The following is a 26,486-nucleotide window of genomic DNA, read 5'->3' as shown; positions in this document are numbered from 1 at the left end:
TTTTCTGGTTTTAAATACATCAGTTCTTTGTTTTATTAGAAATGATTTAGTTTACTTTGCCTTTTTACAACCATTTAACTCCCACACAGATGTATCTTTTTTCCATTAAAAGACCAAACGGACATATAACAATGAAGTGAAAGAGCTTTGGAATCCCAATAGACTACATAGAATATTTATGAGTAGTATTTTTTAGAAAAGAGCTGGCAAAATGGCTTTTCACTATTTTCCTAAAACATGTATAGTAACTTGATGAATAATGAATGGGAATAATTTATAATAGCTATATACCTCACTCAAATAGAACAGTTGTTTATATTCCTATATACCTACATAACAGTTACATCGTGACTATATTGTACATAAAGAGCCATATATTTTTAACATAAATGTTGTTAAAATAGTTTCCTTCAACAGAGTCATAGAATCTTGGTGTTTTAAGGGACATCAGGGAATAGGATGTTCTAGAATATCTTTGAGAAGCATTCAGTTACATATTGCTTAACTTATGTTTAAATTGTACATTCAAATGACCATGAGCCATATTAGAATATAGTCTAAATAAGCCGTGACCAAGTTGAGTACTGACGTTAGAGTAATTCCCACATCTCTGATAATGAATAAAATATATGCTCAACTGAAAATATATAGAGACAAGTTTTATTTTGTACTGAATTTTGCAGTACAGTGGGTAGATTGCATTTTTAAAAGACTAAGCTTTAGCAGTCAGAAAAAAGTAGACGGAACAGAGCATTTTTAGTAGAAACTCCAGTTTCAGTCAGTATTTTATATAGACACATCCTGACTCCCTTCACAGATTGCCATTGACCATATGGTAACTGCAGACATGCCTCAAAATAAAACAGCCATATGTAGATTTTCAAATACTGACCTCATCCCTAGATATCCCTATTTATTTAGAAAAGCATCGTAAGCCATATCAAATAAAATGACAGTTTGTGTCATGTTAGGAGATTGAAGAATCTGCTTAATGAAAAACAATCACACATTACAGACAAAGGAGCCAAGGAAATAAGGTTAGATATCCACAGACAGCTAACAGCAAAGGCATTTGGAGAAATGTCTTTTGAATTCTCTTTGCCAAGTAGTTATACATAGTAGGATAATACATAAAAGAAATATTAAAAGGTATCCTGTGCTATGATCATCAGAATGGATTTAGTGAAAATACATAAGGGATGATCAGTAGGAGTGCGTGCCATCTATGAGGTGTGATCAAACAATACGGTGAATGTTTTAAAAAAATGTATTACAGTAAAAGACACATTGCCGTTAATCACTCAAAATACACCCCCTCACTTCAACACACTTACGCCATGGTTCTTGCCACTTTCTGAAGCACTTCTGGAAGTCCTCTTTCATGAGTGTCTTTAGTTACGCTGTCATGGCTGCCTCGATGTCCTTAATTGATTCAAAACATTTACCTTTCATGGTCATTTTGACTTTAGGGAAGAGCCAGAAGTTGCATGGTGCCAGATCCGCTGAATAAAGCAGATGAGAACACACCGTAAAGTTTGTATTTGACAGAAATTTCCATACCAGAAGCGATGTGGTACGGAGCCTTTCGTTGTGATCACAAAATATGTGAATGCTGCTGCCGAGTACCATCCAAAGGAAAGACAGGGATCTTCAACATGGGAAGTGGCGCTTCGAACCTTAATAACTGTGTGTGACAAGTTTCAGCTTGTTCGGTGCAGTCAGTCGGGTGTGAGCTACGGTTAAGAGAGGTGTGTTTTTAATGTGCCGTAAATCATCATCCATCATGACAATGCTCCATGTCACACATCGCTCTGGTATACAGCAATTTCTGTCAAATAAAAAGATTACAGTGTGTCTTCATCCTCCTTAATTCACTGGATCTGGCACCGTGTGACTTCTGGCTCTTCCCCAAAGTCAAAATGACTGTGAAAGGTAAACGTTTTGAATCGACTCTGGACATCAAGGCAGCCACCACAGTACAACTGAAGACACTCACAAAGAGGACTTCCAGAATTGCTTCAGAAAGTGGCAAGAACAACAGGATACGTGTGTTCAAAGTGAGGACAGAGGAATTTTGAGGGGGAGTAATGGCAATGTTTCTTTTAGTGTAAATTTTTTTTATTTAGACATTCACCATATTTTTATACACATACACGTTTATATACACATGCATTTGTAGAAGTGTGTGTATGTATACTACACACATACACATGTATGCACACACACACACATATGTGTGTGTATGAGAGAAAAAGGAAGATTTTACCACCATTGTGTTACAGGCAAGCCCTGTTTCCCGTAGGTGTTGTATTATGCTAGCAGATCTCTCATACCCAAGTTTTGTTTAAATCTCAGGGATATGCTATGTGCCTAAAGTTGATAAAATAATATTAATCACTCTTAAATGTCATTTGCAAGTTTTAGTTTTCCTTTGCTTTTCTTTTGATATAGTGGTATTTTATAGGATTTTGTTGAGTTATGAGTTCTTTCAAGGATAGTGATATATAATAGGTTTGTCTTAAAATAAAATTGTGATCCCGAAGGAAATCTCCTTCATAGATCAAGAAAATTGTACTCTGTCATAAAAAAGTGCTGAGATTTTTGAACTGATCTTTATAATACATGAGTAAACAGAAACTATGTCCTTTCCAAAGCTGAGCCCCTCATATATCACCAGACATATAAGTAGAAATTTGTGAAAATTTATTTTTGAAATCATATTTTTGTTTCTTGGTAAGTTAGATTACTTCATTCTATGCCAGATATATAAGTAGTTTTAAAAGTAATTTAAACTTACTCAGATTTATTAGTCTGTGTCCCACCTTTTGTAGCTATCTCATTTTGTTCTGTTCAGTTTTGATGAAAGTAGCAACATGAGTCCTTAACAGAAAAGCTTAAAATTTTGTCTTCAATAAAAATTATCAATTCCTTATGGAAATCCAATAGCTTTTTAAAATTGAAACTAATGTACCAACTTGTTGATGTGCATAAAATTCCTTTTTGATACTGATTTATTTTAGTATTGATCTCATGAGTGGGAGATGTTAAGTTAACCACTTTAGGCCATAAAATGTTTCGAGGAAAAGAAAATTAAAGGAGTTGTTGTGGTACTTATGTTGCTCTTAGTACATCTTTCTGGAATAAATGAAGCTATGTTTGTGCCAGTTAATTTGTCTTCTTGTTACTTAGGTTGTATCTGATTTGTGAAATATAATGACTATATTTTGTCATTTGTGTCGAACATTTTATTAGTTATTGTTATCTTCTGGACATTTGTAAATTAAGGCAAGAAGGCTAAATGGCACTTCTAATCAAGTCTTTTCTATACAAATCCAGGTTTTGATTCATACTTCCTATAGAGGCCAACCTTTCCTCAAAGGTCTGCAGAAGTGACTGCTATCCTTTACTAACGCAAGCTCAGCAGCCACTCAGATCTATGGTAGAAAGACTTTACTTGCCAAGATAACCAGTGTATAAAGTAGCCCTAAAAAAGGGAGATTTGTTTTATTTATATGCTATGATATAGGATCTTTGGGATTGCCATAGTGAGCAAAATAGATTCTAGAATCCATCATCTACCCTGTGTTCTCCAGGTTCCTGTGCACCAACTGTTGAACTGAGCAATCAAACACATTTATGGAGCTTCCTGTAGACTGTCTGTTCTGTTCATGGCACACCAAAAAGCGTTTTATATCTCATGTGTCCTAGCACACCTGAACAAGTAGAAGATGTAGTTATTGCCCTGTTTCTTTTCAACAGCATTTACATTCTGCCATAAGTGTTATTTATTTTAGGAGTTAAACCTTTGTAAGTGAAAAATGAGAGTACTGGAAAATCCATATTTTGAATCAGTGCTTCTTTTCTATGAACCCAATGCTCTATTTAATTTCTACCCAATTTTGGAGAACTTAATACTAAGTTATTTTTATAGAACGTCTTTATTTCTTACTCTGTATTTAGTATCTAACACTGATATTTTTTAACAATGTAGGAGACCATGAGTATTCTTTCTCTTTATTTTCTTTATTTTTTTGTGGTGGAGATAATTGAACAATGGGAAAAGAGAGTTGGGGCTTAAGAACTACTTTGGGATTAGAGAATATATTTATAGCCTCATATATTTGGTTCATTTTTATATTGATCTCCTGGGTATTTTTTGAATAATTATGATTTTCTGAGACTCATGCTGACAGAAAACATAGTATCTTTTCTCCTTTAAGATATTATATTTCGAAGTACCACATATGTTTGCAGCAGTCATGCTTCCAGAATCTTTCAGAACAATCATGAGTTTAGGTATCCTAAACTATCCAAAGAGTTTAGGTAAAGATTATGCACCTTAATCTTTTTATCTTTTTGGTATCTTATTTGTGGTAACTATCACATGTAAAGCTAAATATAACAAGAAGGAAGAGTACAAAATCTGTGAATCATAGTTAGATTTTCAGCTTTATTCTCAATGATACTTACTTGTTGAATACTTGAATTTAAAAGTGGGACATACTAATAGAATAGTATTCAAATATTCATATAAAATATTCATATAAAATTCAAATATCCATATGAATACATACTTTTTTAATACAAAAAAATGATTGTTTAGAAGCATAATTCATATGGGTAGATCTTACTATGTTCTAAACTGTTAGAGATATAGGAATACTTAAATTCTAGGGAGTCTACAAATTATCTAAAATGAAATCAGAGAATGGGATAATTCTAATTTACATGTGGTTGTATGAATGGTTTAGCAGTATGTATCATTGAATTTGATAGAACTACCATTTATTACAGGAATCTCTGGTATAGATCTTATTGATTTATCACCTAGTGGTTAATTAGTAATCTGTATAGGAGTGTTCTGTTATTTATAAACGAAATAGAAATTATAAGTATAGAATCCATTTATTCTTTATGTTAGTGAAGCTCTTGGAATTATTTTGTGGAATTTTAAAAGTGAAGACTTTATTTGTTTACACAGAAGGAAAACCTATGCCATTTGTTGACGATTTTTAATTTAAAATTTCCAAATTATATTTAGCTGTGGAGAAACTCTATACTAGAGAGTTTATGGATAAAATCATAAGATCATTATTTGAGTTTTGGTGTGATGTACTTCATGTACCACTTTTAATGATCAAAACACACTTGTGACGTATACCTTATCACATGTAAGGCTGAGAGGAGGTAAGGCACCTGCCCACGGACAGACAGCTTCTATGTAGCTAAACTGGATTCAAACCTGCGTTTTCCTGATTTGGAGACTCTTACTCCTTGCACTAGTCAACATTATGGTTGTGTAGCCTTTAACAGATGCAAGTCATAGATAGTCTTATATCTTAGTGTGTAATATCTATTGAAAAATTGAGTAGGTGAGAAGTTTTTTATATCACTAAGGACAACTTGTTATGAAAATACTGTCAGAATACCATGAGCTGAAGAGTATCTGTCCTTTCGTTAAAAAATTATTTTGTCCAAAGACAATATTAATGTTAAGAATATAGTTGCTTATGAAAAATTACTCATTTGTTTAAAAGGAAAGGATGTCTCCTTTTGCTTAAGAAAGGTTTTCTAAAGTAGCAATTTTTAATATTTTTCCCCCCACAATAACACCACCCTCCCATAACTGTACGAAATTGAGAGATCTCTCATTTGAGAATTGCTGGGCTAGAAGGATGCAGTTTATGATTGCCTTTGTTTATGTAGATAACCTTTGATGAAGGAAATATATTAGAATTTAGAAAGATTTCTTGATAGTGATAAAACAAGGTTTTTGAAAAACAGTATTTTAGTAGCATTAAGCCCTATTATTATCTCTCCTTAGAAGGAGAGAAAAGTCTTTACTTTAGCAACCTGGAATAATAATGACTAGATTAACACAGTCATCGCATACAGGGTTTAATGTACCATGATCAGCTCGAAAGCACGCATCTATAGACAACCAGCCCAACACAACATCTTGACAAATTGATTTCCTTAGAAGGATTTCAGAATGTATTGGCATAAATGCCAGACTGTGAAGGAATGATTGAACCACATGGGGCTACATTTATCAATAGCAGCAGTCCATTCTTTCAAACAGAGCTTGTGCCAAGCACCAGCTTGTAATCACAAACATCATCTGCTGCATATTGAAGAGGAAAGCAGCATGGGTGTGCTCAGGAGCTTAGTGGTAGCTTATAATTAATCACAACATTGTTTAACAACTTGCACTGTGTTCAGATTGCTTCAGTCTTGAGTTCTCATTAACCATTATTTGTTCTGGTATTTCTTTCTTGCTCTTTTTCTTCCCTCCTCCTCCCTCATATTCATTAAACAAATATTTATTGAATTTTCTCTATTTGCATGACCCTAGGCTAAGTACAGTGGGAAGCAAAATGATAAAATAGAGATAAAACCTGAGCCATTCACCCCACAAACGCAGTGTGGAGGTCATAACTCAGTATAGAAGAGACATCAGCTGCATAACCTGCCAAACAAATTGGCCGGCAGTGAGAGCATAAGAAAGGTGTTAAAAATGACACCACGATTCAGATGACATAGTATCTTCTTTTGGAAGCAGGGGTGACCTCATATAAGTGGAATGATATAAGTGGCAGAGATGTAAATGATATAAGTGGCATGATATAAGTGGCAGAGATGTAAAAATAAGACCTCTTTTCATAAAACAGTTTAAACAAAGATTGTTGACTCATTGTATATTAGAGGAGAAGCAGTATGAGATAAATCTTGAAAGGTAGGCTGAGGCAAGAATGGGCCCTTCATGAAACAGGCCATGATGGATCAGTTACTGAAGGTTTTGAGCAGGTAAGTGTAAAGTAGATGATTAATGGTATGCTTTAGTGTGTGTGATCAATGTGGAGAGGCTGGATTGATCCGATAGAAACTAGAGATATGGAGAACCTATACAAGGCTTTGTTATTGAATATATAATAGTACCAGTCTGAGTTCTCCAGAGAAACAGAACCAATAGGAGATATAGATTAGATAACATTAGATTAGACTAGATTAGATTAGATAGATTCATTCATTTATCAGTCATGAGGAATGGGCTCACATGAAGATGGAGGCTGAGAATACAGCATCGTTTGTTCTTTGCAAGCTGGAGACCTTGGAGAGCAGTGTATGAGTAAGTCCCAGTCTGAGGGCAGGAGAACACCAATGTCCCAGCTCAAACAGGCAGCCTGAGAGAACAAACTCACCCTGCCTCCTCTTTTTGTTCTATTCAGACCCTCCGTGGATTGGATGATGCCCACCCACACTGGGGAAGGCAATTGGCTTTACTACTAAGTAGAGTGATTCAAATGTGAATCTTATCCAAGAATACCCTCACAGACACACCCAGAAATAATGTTTAAGCAAATATCTAGGCTCCCTGTGACCCAGTCAAGCTGACATATAAATTTAACCATCACACATAATGTATGCCAGGAAGTTTATTATATCTAATTCACATAATGGCAAGTATTATACTACTATGAATCCACTTAACTGAAGAGGAGATAGAGGCTTAGAAAGGTTGAATAACATGCTTTAAACTTCATAGTAGCTAAGCAGTGGAGCTGGAAATGCAACACTGGTCTGCATAAGTGCTGTTTACTGCCATGTTCTGTCACTTAGGAGATGGACGTGAGCCCAGCTGGGGCAAAGAGAGTTGGGAAAGCTGAGAGAAAATAGATGCAAAAACAAGATACATTTTTCTGACATTTTGTGGAAATAAGTCAGGCACATATACATTCATTTGCATTAGAATTTGGGAACTTACTAGATATGAAAGTAGGAAGGGGGAATCAATAGCCAAATGCCACCTTTTTTGATCCTGACTTATGTGAAATTAGGTAACACGAGGTAAAGAGCAAGTTTGCGGGTGGAAATGATAGCTTTTGTTTTATATGTACTTGAGCTGGCACACCCTTTCTGGGTCTTCTAAATTCTTCAACCTCATAATACTTTACATGTACCTCTATTAGAGCACGTAAGCTATTGGAGCTTGTTTTATTTCCGTGTGTGACTCCCTCCCCACACGATGCGAGCTCCTCCAAGGCAGGGCCTTATCATGATTCTGTATCTAATGCAGAGTGGGCTCATGGAATATACTTGATTTATGATAAATGGGCTAGGGAATACTTGGTTAGAGAGGTTGGAGAGAGCAAGGAAGTCCAAAGAGGAGGAATGTTTGAAATGGGTGTTGTGAGAATATAATTGGGAGCCAACTAGAGATGCGTGAATGCTCCTCTGGCAGCATGGAGGGCCTGATGCAGATGCACTGCATTTGTCATCAACCGGGTGGCCCATTTCTCTAATTATTTGCAAACGACGTTCAACTCCCTGGATGTAGGAATGGAGAAAGGAGGAAAGTGAAATGAATGTTTTGAAACAGACAACTCTGGAATTAAGGCTAAGGATAGTGGCAAATGAGGCCATAAAAAAGAGAAAAAAGAAGTTGAGGGGTTAAAGTCAGGATGAACACAGTATTTTTATTCCTGTAGCTTGGAAGTGTTTCAGTTTTGTGTTTTGTTGCTCACACTGTTCATAACTGTTGATTTTTCTTGCTAAGACAAATCAGCTTTCTTAAGTATACAAACAAAATTTCTTGACATTTATGGCATTTATAAGAAGTTAGCTTAAGTCCTCGCTCTCTGCATTCTTACTAGTGTGTAATTTGGGAAAAGTTATCTAAACACCCTGTGCTTCCTCTCCTCATTAACACTATGTGCTCTTCCTTACTTCGTGGGACTCTTGTCCCACCCCTTATGGGATTCATAAGGATATGAAGAGCTATTGAGATATTAGAAAATCTTTTGAGATTCGAGCAGATGCCTAATACTCTTTGTAGTATTGACTGAATATTTGTCTCCTCCAAATTCATGTGTTGAAGCCCTAATCCCCAGTGTGATTGTATTTGGAGATGGGGCCTTTGGGAGGTAATTCGTTTAGAAGAGGTCATGAGAGTGGGACCCACATGATGGGATTAGTGCCCTTAAAAGGCATAAACAAGTTATCTATGTCTCCCTCTCTCTGTCCACACACATGCACGGAGGAAAAGCCATGTGAACACACAGTGAGAAAGTAGCCATCTACAAGGCAGGAAGAGAGCCCCCACCAAGAACCAAATCTGCCAGCCCATTGATCATGGATTTCCCAGCCAGCCTCCAGAACTGTGATAAATAAATGTTGTTTTAGCCACCTAGTTTATGGCCTTTTGTGATATAGCAGCCCAAGCTGACCAAGACACTTGGTGATTCATGAAATAATTAAAATTAAATGATGACTGTCTAAAGCATGCGCTGGTTAATAGCTGGATATCAGGATGTCAGGTTTTCTTGGTCAGGGGGTTGTGGGGTGGGGTGTAGAAAAGAAAACCTTAAAATGCTCATTGATCTTCTGGAGTCATTGTGGCCATTGTACCTCGTCTCTTCCTGCAGGCCTGCAGGATATAAAATGGCCTCCCCTAGTTGCCTTCAGGAGAGGACTACAGTGTTGGGTCCTTGCTGTGCTTGATTATAACCCAACTGTAGGGCCTCAACGCGGGGTGTAGGGAGAGTCATATTTAAAGCTGAGCAGCGATTATCTTGCTCTCAACAAAGGCTCTGCTTTCTTCACAGAGGTATCTGTACTTATAGCAAAGAATTTACTCTGTGAAGACTCTCAGCCGAGGCAAAGCCTCCTACAGTTATGTCTTATAATTCATTAATCATAATGAGTTCTACTTTTTCTCCCTCAAGTTTTCTTTAGTATACAATAAAATCTATAAGTAAATAAAACAAAATAAAGGGGGAAGATAACAGTAAAGAAAACCTTGAAGAAATTCTAAGGATCCTGCATCCTTTGCAGTTTTCACTTAGTAATCTCAAAACTGACTTCACTGGTTCAGTTTAATCAAATATTTATCGTTGCCTCTAATTAGTAATCCCTGTGTGTCCTTATTTAAGTGAAAGTCATGGTCTTTGAATATCTGAATTTTCTTCTTACCATTTCAGCTCTCTTGACATCTAGAGTTTTTGGAAAGTTGTATTTTTTAAGCTGCTCTATGGAGGTATAACTTACACATATTTCAAGTTTAAAATTTGATACGTTTTGACATAAATATACACCATGAAACCCTTTCCACAATCGAGATAGTGAACCTATCCGTGTCTCTCAAAAACTTTTCCTTTGTAACCCTTTGTAACTCTTCTGCAGTCAACCACTGATGAGCGTAGGAGAAAGCTTTTAATTTGTAGTTTTTAACTACAAATTCAGTATTTTTAATAGCTTGTAGGGTTGTATATTAGACTTTCTTGAATTAGCCTTGGAAGATTCTGTTTTTTTAGGGAATTCGCCTATTGCATGTAAGATGTTGAATTTAATGCCATAAAGTTGTTCGTAGCATTATTTTGTTATTTTTTAAGTTTTTTCTTTTATAAAAAAATTGAGAAATAATTAACATATATCCTGTATTATTTTTTTAAATAGCTGTGGAATCTGTATTAATTTCACCTCTCTTGTTTATGATATTGGTAATTTGTGTCTTCTCTGTTTTTTCTGATCCATCTATGTATTTGTTTCCCATGGCTGCTGTAGCAGTTTACCACAAAATCAGTAGCTTAAAACAAGAGGAATTTATTCTCACAGTCTGGTGGACACAAGTTTAAAATTAGTTCACTGGGTTGAAATCAAGGTGTCGGTAGGGCCATACTCCCTCCAGAGGCTCTAGGGGACAGTGTTCCTTGCCTTTTCCAGTTTCTGGTGGTAGCTGACATTCCTTGGTTTATGGCTGCATCAGTCCAATCTCTGCATTCACGATCACATTGCCTTCTCCCATTCTGTATCGAATCTCCCTCCGCCTCCCTCTTATTGGGAAACCTGTGAACATTTAGGACCAACCCGAATAATACATCACCTTACCATCTCAAAACTCCTTAACTTATTCACATCTGCAAAATCCTTTTTTGGGGGCGGGGGACGGGGGCATCTAACATGGCAATTTGCAGGTATTAGGATGTGCATATCTTTTGAGAGGTTGTTATTCAGCCTTCCTCAATCTTGGTCAAAGTTTATCAATTTTATTGATATTTTTAAAGAACTTTTGGTGTCATTGATTTTTTAAATTTTCTCAACTATCTCCTCATTGATTTCATGTATTTCCATTCTGATAGATTATTTATTTATATATTTGTTTGTTTGTTTGTTTGTTTGTTTTTACCTTGTGCTAATTTGGGGTTTTATTTGTCTCTCATTTTCTGGTTTTGTAAGAAAGAAGCCAACGTCATTGCTATAAATTGTCCTCTGTTCTGCTTTAGCTCCATACCACAAATTTTCATATGCCACATCTTTCAGCTCAAGATCCAATTTCCCACTATTTCTTTGATCCATGAAAATGTGTTATTTAGCTTCCAGTTTGGGGGAAATTTTTCAGTTATCTTTCAGTTACTGATTTCTATATTAATTCCATTATGGCTATAGAATATTCTTTGTATTACATGAATCCTTTTAAATTAATTGAAACTGGTTTTTAGACCTCAAAATATAACCTATCTCCAAGACATTTATCATGTATTTACTTGTAGAATGAATGTGTATTTTGCCCTTGGTCAGTAGAATGTTTAAATATCAGTCAGGTGAAGTTTGTTGATAGTGTTGTTGAGGTCTTATGTACCTTTGCTGATTTTCAGCCTACTTATTCCATCAATTATTGAGGAAGGTGGGATAAAATATCTGAGTATAATTGTGGATTTTTATATTTCCCCTGGCAGTTATATTTTGTTTCGTATATTTTGAAGCTCTTATTAGATGCATAGACATTTAGGGTTGTTACGTCCTATTGATGAGTTAATCCCCTTACTGCTACAGGTTGTACTTTCCTGCCTTTTTGCATGCCTGGTGATTTTTCATTGTATGCCAGGCATTATGAATTTTGTCTTACTGTTGAACTTTGTTCTGGGATGCTATTCAGTTACTTGAAAGCAGTTAGTTGTTGCTTTTAAGCATTTTAGATGGTCCCCAAACAGTGTTTAATCTGGGACTAAATTTATACCATTATTGAGGTAGAACCTTCCTAAATATTCTTTCTCACTGTCTAGGTTTTTCACTCTTGTTGGAAGGAACAGGTTATGTTCCAGATCTGTGTAAATTCCTGGGACTGATTTCTTTAATCCTTTTCTTTAGCTCCTCCCCCTGCATTGGGTAGTTTCCTCACACATAACCACAAATCAGTGCCCAGCTGAGCATTGTGGAAGGAGGAGGCTGCAGATCTCCACTGTCTTCTCCTATGAATCTCTCTTTTTGCCCTGTGAACTCTAGCCACCTTGGCACCCCTAGATTCTCAGCTGCATCTTTTCACCTCAAAAAGTGCATTAGGATCTGCGTGGTTTCCCTTCCCTGTGCTGTAGCCTGGAAACTTTTTCAAAGCATTAGGCTGGGGCTGTGGTAGGGTTCATCTCCTTTGTTTCCTGAATCTCGGGAGTCAGTATCCTTTGTTTCATTATCATGAGAATGATTGCTTCATTTATTTTTGCGTGGTATTTTAGTTGTTTCATGTTGGAGGTAAATCTGGTAACTATTATTCCCATATTTGCTGGTGGAAATCAAGAGCTGGGATTTTATGCAAAGTACCTTCTGGTGCATTTTTAATCAGACCTGGAGAAGCTTCCCTAGATTCTTTTCTCTCACAGACAGCCGGTCCACAGGCATAGCTTCACTCGTGGAACTGTCCTTGTCATCTGTGCCACCAGAGTCCCTGCCACACCCAGACAACCATTGTGAAAGTTACTTAGTAAGAGGTGTTCAGAATGAAGGAAACGATGAACCCATTTGAAGTTATTGCATCTATTATTTTATTATGTGTTATATTTTGAGTCTTGCATTTCCAATCTGCTTTAGTTGATTTAGAGGTTTTAGTTTTTATTGTGTGGGAATTTCTGTGTTTCCAAGACACATTTTTTAAAAAAAATTAAGTATGAAATGTTTGTGTGCAAGCAATGTTTTTAATTACAAAAATCAAAAGAAATATAAGTAGAGTATGACATTTAAAATTTTTCACTTATGAACATTCAACCAATTAATGTATTTGATTGTTTTCTTCTGCCTCATAGTTCTTTGATATACAGATTAATGATGGTTTGCATTTGTTATGTTTTACTGCCTAATAAAGCTAGGTTTATGATTTTAATGAAAGGAAATTCTTTAATTTTGTTCATGTGTAGTCTGATGTGCAGCTGCTGTGACCAAAATTTATCTATTTTTTAAAATCGAGTCTGTTATATGAACTACCATTGTTTATTTTTAAGGGGAAAGTCAAACCAAGAGAAAATCCAAAACCAGATTATCAAAAACTAGAAAATGAATGTGATGTTTATGCACTAGTTTATCTCTTGATATTTTGTCAAATCAAACTTTAATCCTAATTTGACATAATTTTCTTTTTATTATTTTGTCCTTCAAAATCAGTATTACTTGGTCTCTCCATCAAATCACGGGACAGTTTAATAGTGCAAATAGTTGCAGCTATCCAAAGATTATCATAAATTTCTTGCAGAAGACTAGTTTCAAATCTATAGAGGCCACTAAAAGCTGAAAAGGATTTTTGCTTGTTTTTGTTTTGTTGTCATTGTTTTATAAATTTTCCACGGGACACAAGGTAAATAATAACCGTTTTTGTTTTGTTTTTAATACTGAGGGTTTTTTTGTTTGTTTGTTTCAGGTGTACAAAACAAAGTCATAGTTAGACATTTGTACCCCTCACAAAGTGATAACCCCCTCCCCAATGATAACCTTTTTTATTGGAATTTTTTGTTTTATGGAAATAGGTAGACACAGGATGCTGTGTATCTTTCTTATTATGTGGCACATTTGTAGACCTCTTAATTTGCAAATGAGCCTGCTCATCTTTCAGACACTGATCCAGTTAATATTTTAACATTGGCACAGTAAAGCTCTCAAAAGCTATTTCACACAGACTTTCTGATATACTAGGTTTTACTACTGCTTTACTTGAATCTAAAGGACTTTGATATTTATAACACTCTCAGCCTACTTTCTAAACGGGTTGTCACTGCATTGAGCTTTGACTGACCGTCAGTGCTTCTTTATCTGGATTCTGTCCTACTGTTTAGAGACAAAATCATTTGCAGTAAATCAAGTCTTCATGTGACTATAATTATACCGGGGTAGAGATGAATATTCTCCTATAATAATTAGTTCTAGTTAATGCCCTGGCTTGGCATCCATATTAACTTGTATTGCTGAGACAACAGCATTTTCTGTTCCATATCTGTGAGCTGGAATATTAGATTTCCAAAAGATTCCTGAAATGGTGAAACTTCCTTAGGTTTTAATTCACTTGACTTGGTTTAGAGTTCACTAATGATACTTGGCCTCCAGGAAAAATGCCTCTCATTAAGCAGTTAACATCCTGATGATTCCAGGCCATCTCTTCTAACAGCAGGAATCCCACAGTTCCTCCGATTTGGCTCAGGGCCCATGAGGACACTATATAGAATACCTCTTAAGGCTAAGGTGAAGGTGTAATTGAAGCACTTTGGAGAATAGAGGGGGCACTTTTAGTAATTATGCCCAGACGGGAGGCATCAATAAGGTTAGTCACCTTATTAATACCTCAGTGTTTCGTATCTTCAGCTCTAGAACTGATCTAGAGTTCTGATATAAAAACCAAGAATATCTGGGCCATTTTGAAAGTTCGTTTATATTTTGAAATGATCACTGAATGCCACTTGGGGAACTATTCAAAATATATATATACATATATGTATGTATATATATACATATATATACACACACACAAATATATACATATATATGTATATATGTATATATTTTATTTTATTATTTTTGGTAACTTTTATTAATATCCATTGCAGCTATAACAGAGTCTGATACCATGCCCAAACTCCTTAATTTTAGTTGAGTAGATTAGAATGAATATTGTTACTTAATCAAATAAATTGGAGTGAATGTTTTTTTAATTGTTTTTAATGAATGCCATTTCTTTGGTTGACTAAAGCAATTTGCCAGTGACTTTGTAAGTATTCCCACATTGAATGGATTTTAAGTAATAAATAATTGCCAAGGAAGAAGAACAATGAGTGGTTAATACAGCTCATGGGGATTTAAGAAAGAATAATTTCTGGCAATTACAGTTATGTAGGTCTTCCTAGTATTCATAATTGCTTTATTGAATTCTTTCCTGTTGCTTTTACAGTTTAAATTCAGATATATATGTACACTAAGTTTGTTTTAAAAAATACATTGTATATGGTGATGGAAGGAGAACTGACTCAGAGTGGTGAACCCACAATGCAATATATAGATGATGCATTATAAAAATGTATAATTTTACTAACCAATGGCATGCCAGTAAATTTAATACAGATTAAAATAAATACATTATGCCCAGACTTCTGTAAAAGTATGTATGTTCTGTATTGAAATGCCCAGTCATGTTTATTTCATGAAAATTTGGGGAAATGAACTAAAAATAATAGATGTGTCCTTCTTTTTCTTTCCTTTTTAAAAAAGCTGGACCTGTGATCTGCAGAATGCTGAGTTATCCCCCAACTCGCCGAGCTTTAATTGTGGGTTGTGGCCTACAAATGTTCCAACAGCTCTCAGGCATTAACACCGTCATGTATGTATTTTTTTTCTGGCTTTTTACTGAAAAGATTGAGAATGAATTATTTTACATGGAAAAAAGAATAGGATTCTTGGTGATTTGTTGTTATTAAATGTGTAGGATTCTCTTTTTAGAAGATAGTTAACTTTGCATTTTTTAAATCCTATTAATTTGTAACTAGAAGGAGATGATTTGTTTTGTGTGCTTTGTTTAATTTCAAATAATTTTCTCTTTTATGCCACCCGTTACTTCCTTGCATTCTGAGCTAATGAACGTATCATTTTCATAAGCCATTTCTTGATACTGGTTAGAAAGTAATCAAAATGAAATCACCTAGTATTGTCAGGTTAATAGGCACACAGGTAATTAGTTCATTTCCTTTTGGGGCAGTTTCAATGCAATGTGAAAAGAACATTAGGAGAAGTATGTTTATTACAACCAGAGTATAGTGGACTGAAGATGGAGTGGGGTCAGAGAAGTGGAGAAGATGCAGAAAAGTTTCCTGTTTTCTTGTTTTCAGAGTAATCCCCACAGTTTTATGTGTGATGGAGATGGAGCAGGGTGACTAGTAGGATTCTGCTGTGTTTCAGGAATTTCAATATTAAACACATTTTTGGCAGCCTATTTTGTACTAGATGCACTGCAGTGAAAAAAGTAGATATGGCCTTGGCCTCGGCCTCATAGAGTGCACAGGCTGGTAGAGGAAACACACATTAAATAAACTCAAGTGTTTAATTTCAAACTGTGATCAGAGCTGTATAGAACTATTCCAGTCCTCCACAGAGTAGACTTTTAGGATCCTAGGTAATAGAATATGGGTAGAGAAAAGTCATGATTTTTTTGCTGAGAAACTGGTTGTTGGGTGAAAAGCTATTTAATCGTAGAAGCTTCCCCCCCACACACACCTATTGTTTAAAATCGTTCATTAGAAAACTCCAAATTATGTAAAATTAAATTTTACCTGGTAAATCATTTGTATTTGGGACTCTTGATATTTTCCTTTAAAATTATTTGGGATATGATGAATTATTTAGTGATAATTTGAGAAGAGTGAATTGGTTAAAATGATTATTAAAAGTAATGATAAGGCCCAATTACCGATTAGATTAAATCAGTATTTGTTAAGCAAGTCCACTTTAAATACATCTATTGTGTTTCCCCTAAAAGAAGACCTAGCCGGACGATCAGCTCTAATGCGGCCTTTTGGAGCAAAAATTAATATAAGACCGGGTCTTATATTGCTCCAAAAGGCCGCATTAGAGCTGATCATCCGGCTAGGTCTTATTTTCGGGGAGACGTGGTACACACTTGGTGAATTTGATTTTAATCATAATCCTTGTTAGACTACAACTTTCTGGACTAAATAATTGTTAATTATTGGTCTTTTCCTACTTCTCACATTTCTTTTCATTTTTCCTCACCTCTGTTAAGGCCCACCTGTCAGTTTAGTGCCCAGTCAGTATGTTTATTTGTTTTCCAGATGTCATCCATCATGACTGTTCAGACATGTATCCACCATTCTGTGTGGGTGATGGTGCAGAATTATAACAGGGCTAGCACCACACTTTCAAATACTGCAATGCAGCAATAACCCTATGTGAATATCTAGTTTATCAACCTAATTTAAAATATGTCCTGTTTCTGAAACTATTGTTTGTTTGTTCTGCCCTTTTCTAGGCGTTTACATTTGACAAGTTTAAAAGCACAGAAAATGAATTTTTGCTGTACTTTTTTGTGTTTCTGTAAAACAGAGATTACAAACTGAGGCAACTCTCATTGATGGGTAGTGGCTGAGGCCAGCATGTTCCTAGCTGAAGTGACTGTTACAGTCCATTTGTGATTTTTAGTATAAAATGTGCCAATTAACGTTTTCACATTTTAATAAAGCATTCACTTCTCCAAAAACTCTCAATCTTTTGTCGGTGAGATCAAGTGATATAAGGATCCTGATATTCCTTAAGATTTATGAGTCATTTATGTGCTTTGCTTATCACAAACTATACATGACGTAGGTAATGTCATGCACCTTTTGCCTACAGTTGAGTGTTGATCTCAGAAAGAAGGAATAATAAAATAAGGTAAGTGATGGTGAAATTTAGATTGTGTCTATGTGATGCAAAACAGCTAGCCACTTAAACAATATGATGACTATGCTAAGTAACTGCTGGTTATTTGTAGCCCTGAATTTCAGACATTCGTATTTTAAGCCCATAAAACTTAGTATAAATTAATTTCATTGTAATAGACTGCACTTCTGTCATTACCTGAATGGAAATGACTAATCTGGGACTCTCACATAACGCGTTTTCTTCTACTCTCTCTAGTCTGTGTTCGTGTGTGCACCTGTATGCTGTGTATCTGTTTCCATTATTCTTAAGATTCAATAAATACGGTCATAAATTTTGTTTTATTTAATTTAAAATAATCTCTTAAATTGAGCCTAATAGTTTACTTTCTGCTGTTTTTAGTTGAAAATATTAACTGCATTTTTTATTTTATTTTAAAAATATCACCTTGTTAATTCAGAGTTCTGTTTTATCGATATTTTATTATCTTCTGGCGGTGCCAAAAAAATGTACACAAGTGGACCCTTTGGTCAACATTGCTCAAGCAGTAGTTCACCGTCATCAGAAGTGTCTAGATGCTGATGCACCTCTTGTAATTGCAGAAGTCAAGCATGACTTGTACACATCTTTTGTTATCGGTATATATTGAGTATTACATTTTAATACAGTTTTCCTTTCTTAAAATCTGTACACATTTTTTTGGCAGCCTCTATATATTTCGTTACTCTTTTTCTTTCCAACTTGTTCCCTTTTAAGTGGGAAATAAAGTAGGCAGTGCTTGTCTGTATTCACAACCCAAATCTAATAATCTGCAGAAGTTGAAAAATTTCTATAAAGTCCATCTTTCAGCCCTAAGTTTGTGTGAACCTGAAATTTGAGGTAGTTTGAATTCTGTTTTTCACCAATGAAAGTTAACATAAAGATCATGTCGAAAAAACATTGAGAGATAAATTATCCTTACAATTCCATCATATAATCTTACCATGTTTAGTATTCTCTCCTCTTCCTCATAAGATATTTATTTCTATCTCCTTGATCTATTTAATATCCTATCTCAGTCAAGAAAATAGATATTTTTCTTGGAATATTTAATTTTTTCATTCTCTACCATGAAATATATATATTGTGAATATGTCTATGTCTGTATATTTTATTTGTATGATAATTCATGTTTGTAGCCTAACCCATACCTTATCATTATTTATCCTATTGAAAAGGATTTAGAAATCCTTAAAACCAGTACATATTTCAGACAACTACATTTAACTTTTAGAAGAGGTAATTTACTAATATGACTCTAATCACTTAATTTCAAACATACAGTGAATAGAGTTTTCTCCATTCACATGAGAGAAAGAATATAGGAAATGGAGTACTAGCTTTCCTGATACAAAGTGTTGATATTGCACTGTATCTCACAGACCAATTAAATATGTCCACATAGATGAAAATGACTAATGTGAAGAAAACACTTGTAAGAAATTCTTTTTTCTTTTTTTGAATTTATTCTAAATCCTATTATAATAATAATACTTTTGCATTTTCCATCTAAAAATTTTATCTGATAACTACTAATAAATGTAGTTATTAATAATAAATTCCAGCAATATTACCACAACCAGAATGTGTTTGTGTGTTTGTGTGTAATAAGGTAGGTGGGTAAGCAGAAAGAGAGAGAGAACACAACTGGCTCTATCTGGGTTTGTTAGCACCTTGCTTCTTTTGAGGAATCTTAATAAAAAGCTGTATTTTGATATGTTCTGATAAATATATAATAATCCATCTTGGACAGGTGGAAGGTATCAGAATTTTACCTGGGAAGACCAAGTGGTTAAATGGCTCATTTTAAGGTTATATAGAAAATCAGTAGTAAAGTGGAGAAGGAGTAGAAAGGATTGTGGGGGAATAAACTTCTTTTGGACACCCTATATTAGTCTTTTAGTTTTAATCTACTCTTCTTTTAGATTAGTACTCCCAGATTCATCTTTTCTTACCCTTCCCTTTCCTACTAACTTAAAGTAGGGGAGGGAAATAGGCAATTATATTGATTGGGCAGACCATTCTTACTTCCATAACTGCTGTAAATCCCCAGGAGATCACTTCCTATATGGCATTTACAAGAGATAATAAAGACCTTTGGGAAACATGCCCTTGTAATAATAATAATGTTAATAGCTGTCATTTTTTGAGCATTAAATATCAGGTACTGCTTCAGCATTTATTAATTCATTTAATAATCATTAACAGAAAAGTTTAAAAAAGCAGGACAAAACTCTTAACCCCCTCAAATGGTGTAATTATTTATTATTGTCATTGATAACAAACATTTTTACTCCTTATATATATAACACTATGAAATATTTTCATTGACAAGATCCCTCTTGATCTTCATAACAATCCTGTAAAGTAGGCAGAGCAGTTCATCAGTTTATTCTCCTAGGTAAGGAAGCTAACTCTTAAAGAATGAAGTGACTTATCCACCATCACACAATTAATAAATTTTAGAGCTGAGGGTAGAATCCTGATTTTCTGAATCCTGATGACATGGTCTACCCTCTACTTGTAGAACACCTGACATGCTCAGAGCTGACTGTTTAAAGCTTTTTGGGGAGTGATATAAGGTAAGAAATCAACGTTAGTGCTCAGAGCTGACTGTTTAAAGCTTTTTGGGGAGTGATATAAGGTAAGAAATCAACGTTAGTGTAATTCAGTACTATCCAAAGATAAAAATCTAAAATGACTGTGCACTAATAAAATTGCATCCATCTCAAGAATCATAACACTCATCAAATTATTTAATCTACTGGCATCCAGGTAAGGCCTTTGCTTTATACACTGATCTAGAATTCCTGGACAAGCCAGTGTGGTGGTTGGATGAGTCATTTATATTTGTTAATCACATTTAATTAATTTAATTTCATAAGTGCCGTATTTTTGAATCTGTTCCATTCCTGTGGAGAGCTCTTCCAACAAGCTCTCCTCTTATGAAAAATTACTATGCAATCAGGAAACATGGCACCATAAGTGGGCATGGCCAGATGGTAGTAAATGTAGAAAAAAATGAAGATGACAGGAAATAAGAAAAGAAAAAGGATTTATGCACTCACATGTTGTAAATCTGAACCAGAGGTGAGGTTTTGCTCCCTCTGAGATCCACAGCAGGCAGGATAAATGGACCAAAGCACCAACTCACTCATGGGAGAGACTTCTCTGTCTGCTTCCTCAGTATGGCTCTGAACATAATCCAAAAAGCTATTGAAAGATAATATGCTTATCTCATTGGAATGTTTCAAGATGAGTGCATTTGTGGTCATTTGTGTTCATTGGATGGAAGTCATTGAATAGATGAGGAAATGTTAAGGTTCATGGTTCACTCTTTTGAAAGATGAGTTTAATGTGCTGGAAAGAATATTGACCCAGGAATCAAGAGAATCAGTTTTAAGATCTTCTCAACTGCGAAAGGCATGCCAGTTAATTGCCTTCATTGTAATTATTTATAAAGTGAAATAGATGGACTTTAATGTACATTTGAATTAGGAAAAATGGAGTTTCAAGCAGAAGTGGAAGCTAAAACATTCGTGTTTGAAATACTTTAAATCTTTCTTGGATGAAAAGTTATCAGACTGTAGATCAATTTTAGTCTTAAAAAGAAAAATGTATTTTGTTAACATAATTTTTGGAAGATTTATTAAATACTTACTACATGCTAATCATTGTCTTAGATGTTTAGCTTCTTGTACTATATTAAGACCACATTTTTATTTCCCACGTATATCTTTGAAGAATGGTCTTGGTTATAGTTGACCATGTTCTCTTTATCTCAAGGTTGTGTGGCAAACCTATGACTTGATATGAAAGGACTCCTTGGCTTTTGTAATGATGTAAGAGTAGGTTCAAGCCCAGTGAGCTTCACTGGTCTCTCAAATAGTATACATGTGGAATACATGGGAAAAAATGCATTCTTCATCTCTGAAGTCTAAAGCCATATTGGGAGGCAGATAGATCTCTATCCTAACATACAAAACAAAGTATTCTCATCAGGTGAGGCTCTGAACAGAATGGCTTTATAGTGGAATGATCAGAATGTTCTTAATCACTTTTCACTTCCCCATGGTCTGTGTTGCACACCTGTCTTAGTTTGGTTTCCTCAAAACAGACCCTAAGACCAAGACTTGAAAGCAGATGATTTGGGGGTACAGGGGATTGATAACAAGAAGCATAAGTAAAAGAATGGGGGGTAGTGTGATAGGGTGACCAATGTAGTCAAGATTGCCTTGGTTAAGTAGGTTACCTCACTCAGTAAGCAATTAGAGGTCAATCCTGCTGAGGAATAGTGTAGAATGTGATTCAGAACTATTCTAGGAGTATTTATTCACAATGCCCAGTCCCTCAATGTGAGAATTACCCCCTGCAGATGGTAAATGCAGTTGGTAAATGCAGTTCTTTCGGGCTTCCCTAAGCAATCTTCCATGATGCCAGAATTATCAGGCAGAGTAGAGAGACACAGTTTGTTTAGGTAGAAACTGTCAGATTCTATCGTGAATTGTCATGATAGTGGCAAGGGAATTCAGAGAGGAGTCAAACGCATATGAGGCAGGGCATTAAAGGGATGTTTTTAAAATTCTGTGTCTTCAAATATGTGTAAAAATAAGTTTACACCATATGGATGTGAACTTCCTTAGTACCTTTCATGTGTAAAATTTCATTTTCAGTGAAAGAAGTCACTTAACCATACAGAAAGTAAGCAATAAAGTGGAGTTTTATAAGAAATGATGAGAACATATTGTCTTGAATATTATAACATTTTCTTTGTATAATTCACAAATAATTTTGTCCTGTCAAAGGAATCGTAAAACTACATCTGCTGAAGTAGTCATTTATTTATTCATTCAACCAACATTTACTGTATTGATAGAGCTTCAGATATTTGGAAACTATATTCTTGTCTTTGAGAAGTCTGTATTCTACCCGAGCAGATAGACAGATAATTACAGTGCTACAATGATAAACAAATTAATATGCTATAGGAACACAGAAAAATGGAACACTATATAGGAACACTAATTCTACCTAGAAAATGGAGATGGCACATATAAATGATTTTTTGTTATATTTTTAAAGATTTCTTTATATGGAATAGTTTTCTAGGCAGAAACATGGTACATCAAATATTAATACAGCCTTTGGTGTTAAATCTGAATTTGAACCCAAACCCACCACACTTGCTAGTTGTGCAAACTCCATAAAACTGCTTCTCAGTGATCTGGAATTCAGGGTTAATCTCTCCTGCAGTTGTCATGGTGTTTAAATGATATAGCCTATATGCTTCAGCAACTTAGTTGGGGTTAATTCCTTCTGCTCACTGTATGCCTGGTCATTTGGAAAGCATGGACATTCCACAGTTAACCCATTCTCTTTGTACCACACCCGTTGGTTTAGGATCTGAGACATCCTCTGTAGACACAAAATTGTTATAATACTCTTTTTTTCATGCACATATCCATTTCCAAACTATAGAAAAGAATCATGCTAGTGGTTTTCTTCTAACTTATAGGTGTGGTAGGAGTGTTTTCTATTTCAGTATTAGATGTGCTCTTTTTATCTGAAGTTTAAGTCAGGGAGAAAAGATCTCAATGACCTTTGAATGTTAAGAGCTAACAATGCCTTCTTAGGAGGTGAGGGATCTGTAGCTAAGTATATCTTATGTGACATGACTTCTGGTTTATGTAAAAGATTGTCAAATCTTTTTGGCATGCTTTCTGAATCAGATGTGAATTTAAGGTTCTGTGGTAATTAATGGAAATTTATCTGTGTGGTTTGTAAAGTATCAGCAACAAAGATTTTGGCTTCCCCAGCCAAAACATGATTTCCTGGCTTACTTGCCCTTTCTCTGCTTCATATGTTTTGCTGAATGGTAAGTAGAAGACGTAGAGATGCTGTTAATGAGCTGAAATCGCAGCATGAAATCCAGGAATGTGCCCCAGGAATTCGGCTAGCTGTGTCCATAAAGCAGAACCTTGCCCCCTCATCCCCACCCCCAAATCATATGTGAGTTTGAGAGTAACCAGTTCGATAAATTCCAGGTAGACTATTATAAAAGTGTAGAAATAGTCACTTTTTAATTCATTCTTTAAACCAACAGGTGGAAAGCACTCTGCCAAGGAGTCAAGACACACAATTTGACTTAGACTATCCCCGGAAACTTTTGTCTTTTTCCCTTATCTTTAAAAGGATCTGCTTTCACCTGTCTTGAAAGGTTGCTTTGAAGATGAAATGAGACAACAAAATGTCTGCCATGTAGTCGGTACTCAGTAGATGTTGGGGAGTTTGGTTCTCCTCTTTCCACACTCACATTTGTTGTCTCTCAGTAAGTCAGCTTTCTGGGCTCTCCTTACTTGGCTGTGGTCCTTTAATTCCCACCCTCCCTCCTTATTGGCATATCACAGCATTTCATGCTGAGCCTTCTTCATGACTTTTCCTGTTCAATTTGCACCTTAATGTTGGTGCTCCCAGGCCTTGGCTTACAACTTCACTGGAAGATTCTGTCATCTGCATGGTTTCCAGTGCCATCTATATGTTAGAGATGACCTAATTCGCATTTCCAGATCAGAACTCCTCTGAGATGTACAACCATATCCAACTGCTTGATATCTTCACTTGGATATTCGACTCCCACCAACCTCTACATGCACAAAACTGAACTCCTATCATTGCCCACCAATCCTGCCCCTCGTATAATCCCCATCTCAGTGGAGGGTATGACCAGTGGTGCCCAAGACTGCAGCTGGGAAGCCAACACATCTAAATCCAACCAGTTGCGATTTCCTTCAAGTTTACTTCCTTAACATCTTTTATATCTTTCCTATTCTCTTGATTTTCATTATCTGTCCAAGTTCAGGCCCTGCTTTAGTCAGGGTTTATTATATTTATAAGTAAATGAATCTCACTCAGACCAATCGTGAGAAAAATAAGGGGGTTTACAGTAATGGCACAGGGACCAAGGGCAAGAAATACAGCTGGGCCTGGCAAGGGGCTAGAACCAGAAACTGGAGGGTTGCTTGCTCAACCTCTGTGTCCACATGGTGTTTTGTCCTTACTCCACTCTGGCTATGTGTATCGTCTTCTTTCTCTTTGAGAGCCTTCCCTGGAGGATAAAGCTCATATGTGATCTCACTGTCCCCGTAACCTTGGATGCACTTCTAAGTTCAAACATCCACAATGGAGTGACTGGAATTGTCCCCATTCCTAATTCCTAAGAGAAAAACCAAAGTGAACCTACTTTCACCCAGGTGTGTGAGGCCAGGGGGCTGGGCAATGCTGTAGGAGGAGATACACAGAGAATTTTTCTATCTTAAATCATACATCCCTCCTTCTTATCTCTGCCTGTGAACTTTCTGAAGTCAAATCAAATCAAATCATTTCCCTTTTTTAAATCATGTAAGTGTTGTCACAGCTTTTAGCGGAGCTCAGAGTCGAGAGCCCTTCTTGGCTTGAGTTTTGTTCCTCTCTGTGTTACCCCATGTTCAGTCCCTTCCCACATGCACGGCCTCCTGCTGTACAAAATGTCCTATTCTTCTGGTGATGATTAAAGCTAATCCAAGCCTCAGTGCGTTCAACATACCATCGTCCCCGGCTGAAATATCCAGCCTACCCTAGAAAACCTCCAAACTCAGGTTATGTGCCGTCTCCCGACACCCAGAGGCTAATTTAGGTGAACCTCCTCTGGCCTCCTGTAGCACTCTGAGTAGATTTCTGTCATAACAGTTATAGTAATACTTTATTATAACTAAAGATTTATGTGTCTGTTTCCCCCCAAAGACTATAAAGATAATAAAATCCACCTCAACCCCCTACCCCCCACCCCCCACCAGAGAACTCTTCCCCATAGAAAGTCAGCTAGATTTTGGTTACTACTAAACTGTTCTATTTTGTTTTTGTTCTTTTCCTAGCTAGGGTCGTAGCATGGTGTTAACAATTGGATTTGTCTCAGTCTAGCTGTATGAGTGTGTTGCTTAACTGATTTGCAGATATTACCTTAGGAAAACAAAAGGCCACACCATTCAAGACTTGAGAACAGGATATTTCGAGTCCCGATATTTAGAATTAGTGGCAAGCTTCAGTGACATTTCCATTGATTTACATTATTGGATAGGTGATACTCTTTCAGTTTAGTCTGACTTTCAACAATGAACATCCCATGACAAAAATTCTGCAAGTCAGATCTCTTGGGTCCTTCTTTCTCAGGGCAACTGGAGAGCTAAAGTTAGGGACTTCTGTCCAAGTTTGTGATTATGCTTCCTGTGGCTGATGGAATTGCAGGATTTCAAATGCTATTAAGTTGCTTGATGCAGAGACAAATAGTCTGATGACATGCCATTCATGGCAGGGAGAAAAATGAACAGTCTCTTTCTGGAACATCTTCATTTATTTTGATAAGATTATTTTTTACTGGGCAGATTAAAATATACAGCACTAAATATAAGGTGTTCCTATTTCCATTTCTGTAAAAACACACAGTGCTAGAAAATATATAAAGCAGATGTAACTATGGAGTTTTAACTTTAGTTTCTTGCATAGAATTAACAGTCTCCTCCTGGATTCTTCTAATGATCTTCTTCATCTTCTAATGACTCCTCATCCGCTTATCATAAGTATATTTGAGAAATCTTATCATATATCTAAGACTATTAGCAAGGACTAAATTTAGCCCTTAGGCATGTTTTCTTTAAGTGCAGAAATTTACACTTGTTAAATTTCCCATTAAAGTCCAGATTTCAAGGGACTGCATTGCCTCTTGGAGTATATGTGTC

The 26,486-nt window shown here is 35.7% G+C and overlaps 1 protein-coding gene across 1 annotated transcript in view; it reads left to right on the top strand.

Moving 5' to 3' along the window:
- Window positions 1-26,486, top strand: part of SLC2A13 (solute carrier family 2 member 13) — a 311,261-nt gene that overhangs the window by 131,708 nt on the left and 153,067 nt on the right. The window contains exon 4 of the mRNA XM_081061327.1: window positions 15,517-15,625. Coding sequence (XP_080917453.1) covers window positions 15,517-15,625 — 109 coding nt within the window. The remainder of the gene's footprint in view (window positions 1-15,516; window positions 15,626-26,486) is intronic.

The sequence above is a fragment of the Rhinolophus hipposideros genome (genome assembly GCF_964194185.1).
Source record: "Rhinolophus hipposideros genome assembly, chromosome: 9".
Lineage (NCBI taxonomy): Eukaryota > Metazoa > Chordata > Mammalia > Chiroptera > Rhinolophidae > Rhinolophus > Rhinolophus hipposideros.
Note: the sequence above shows the minus strand (reverse complement) of the source record. Positions and strands in the feature narration are given on the sequence as shown.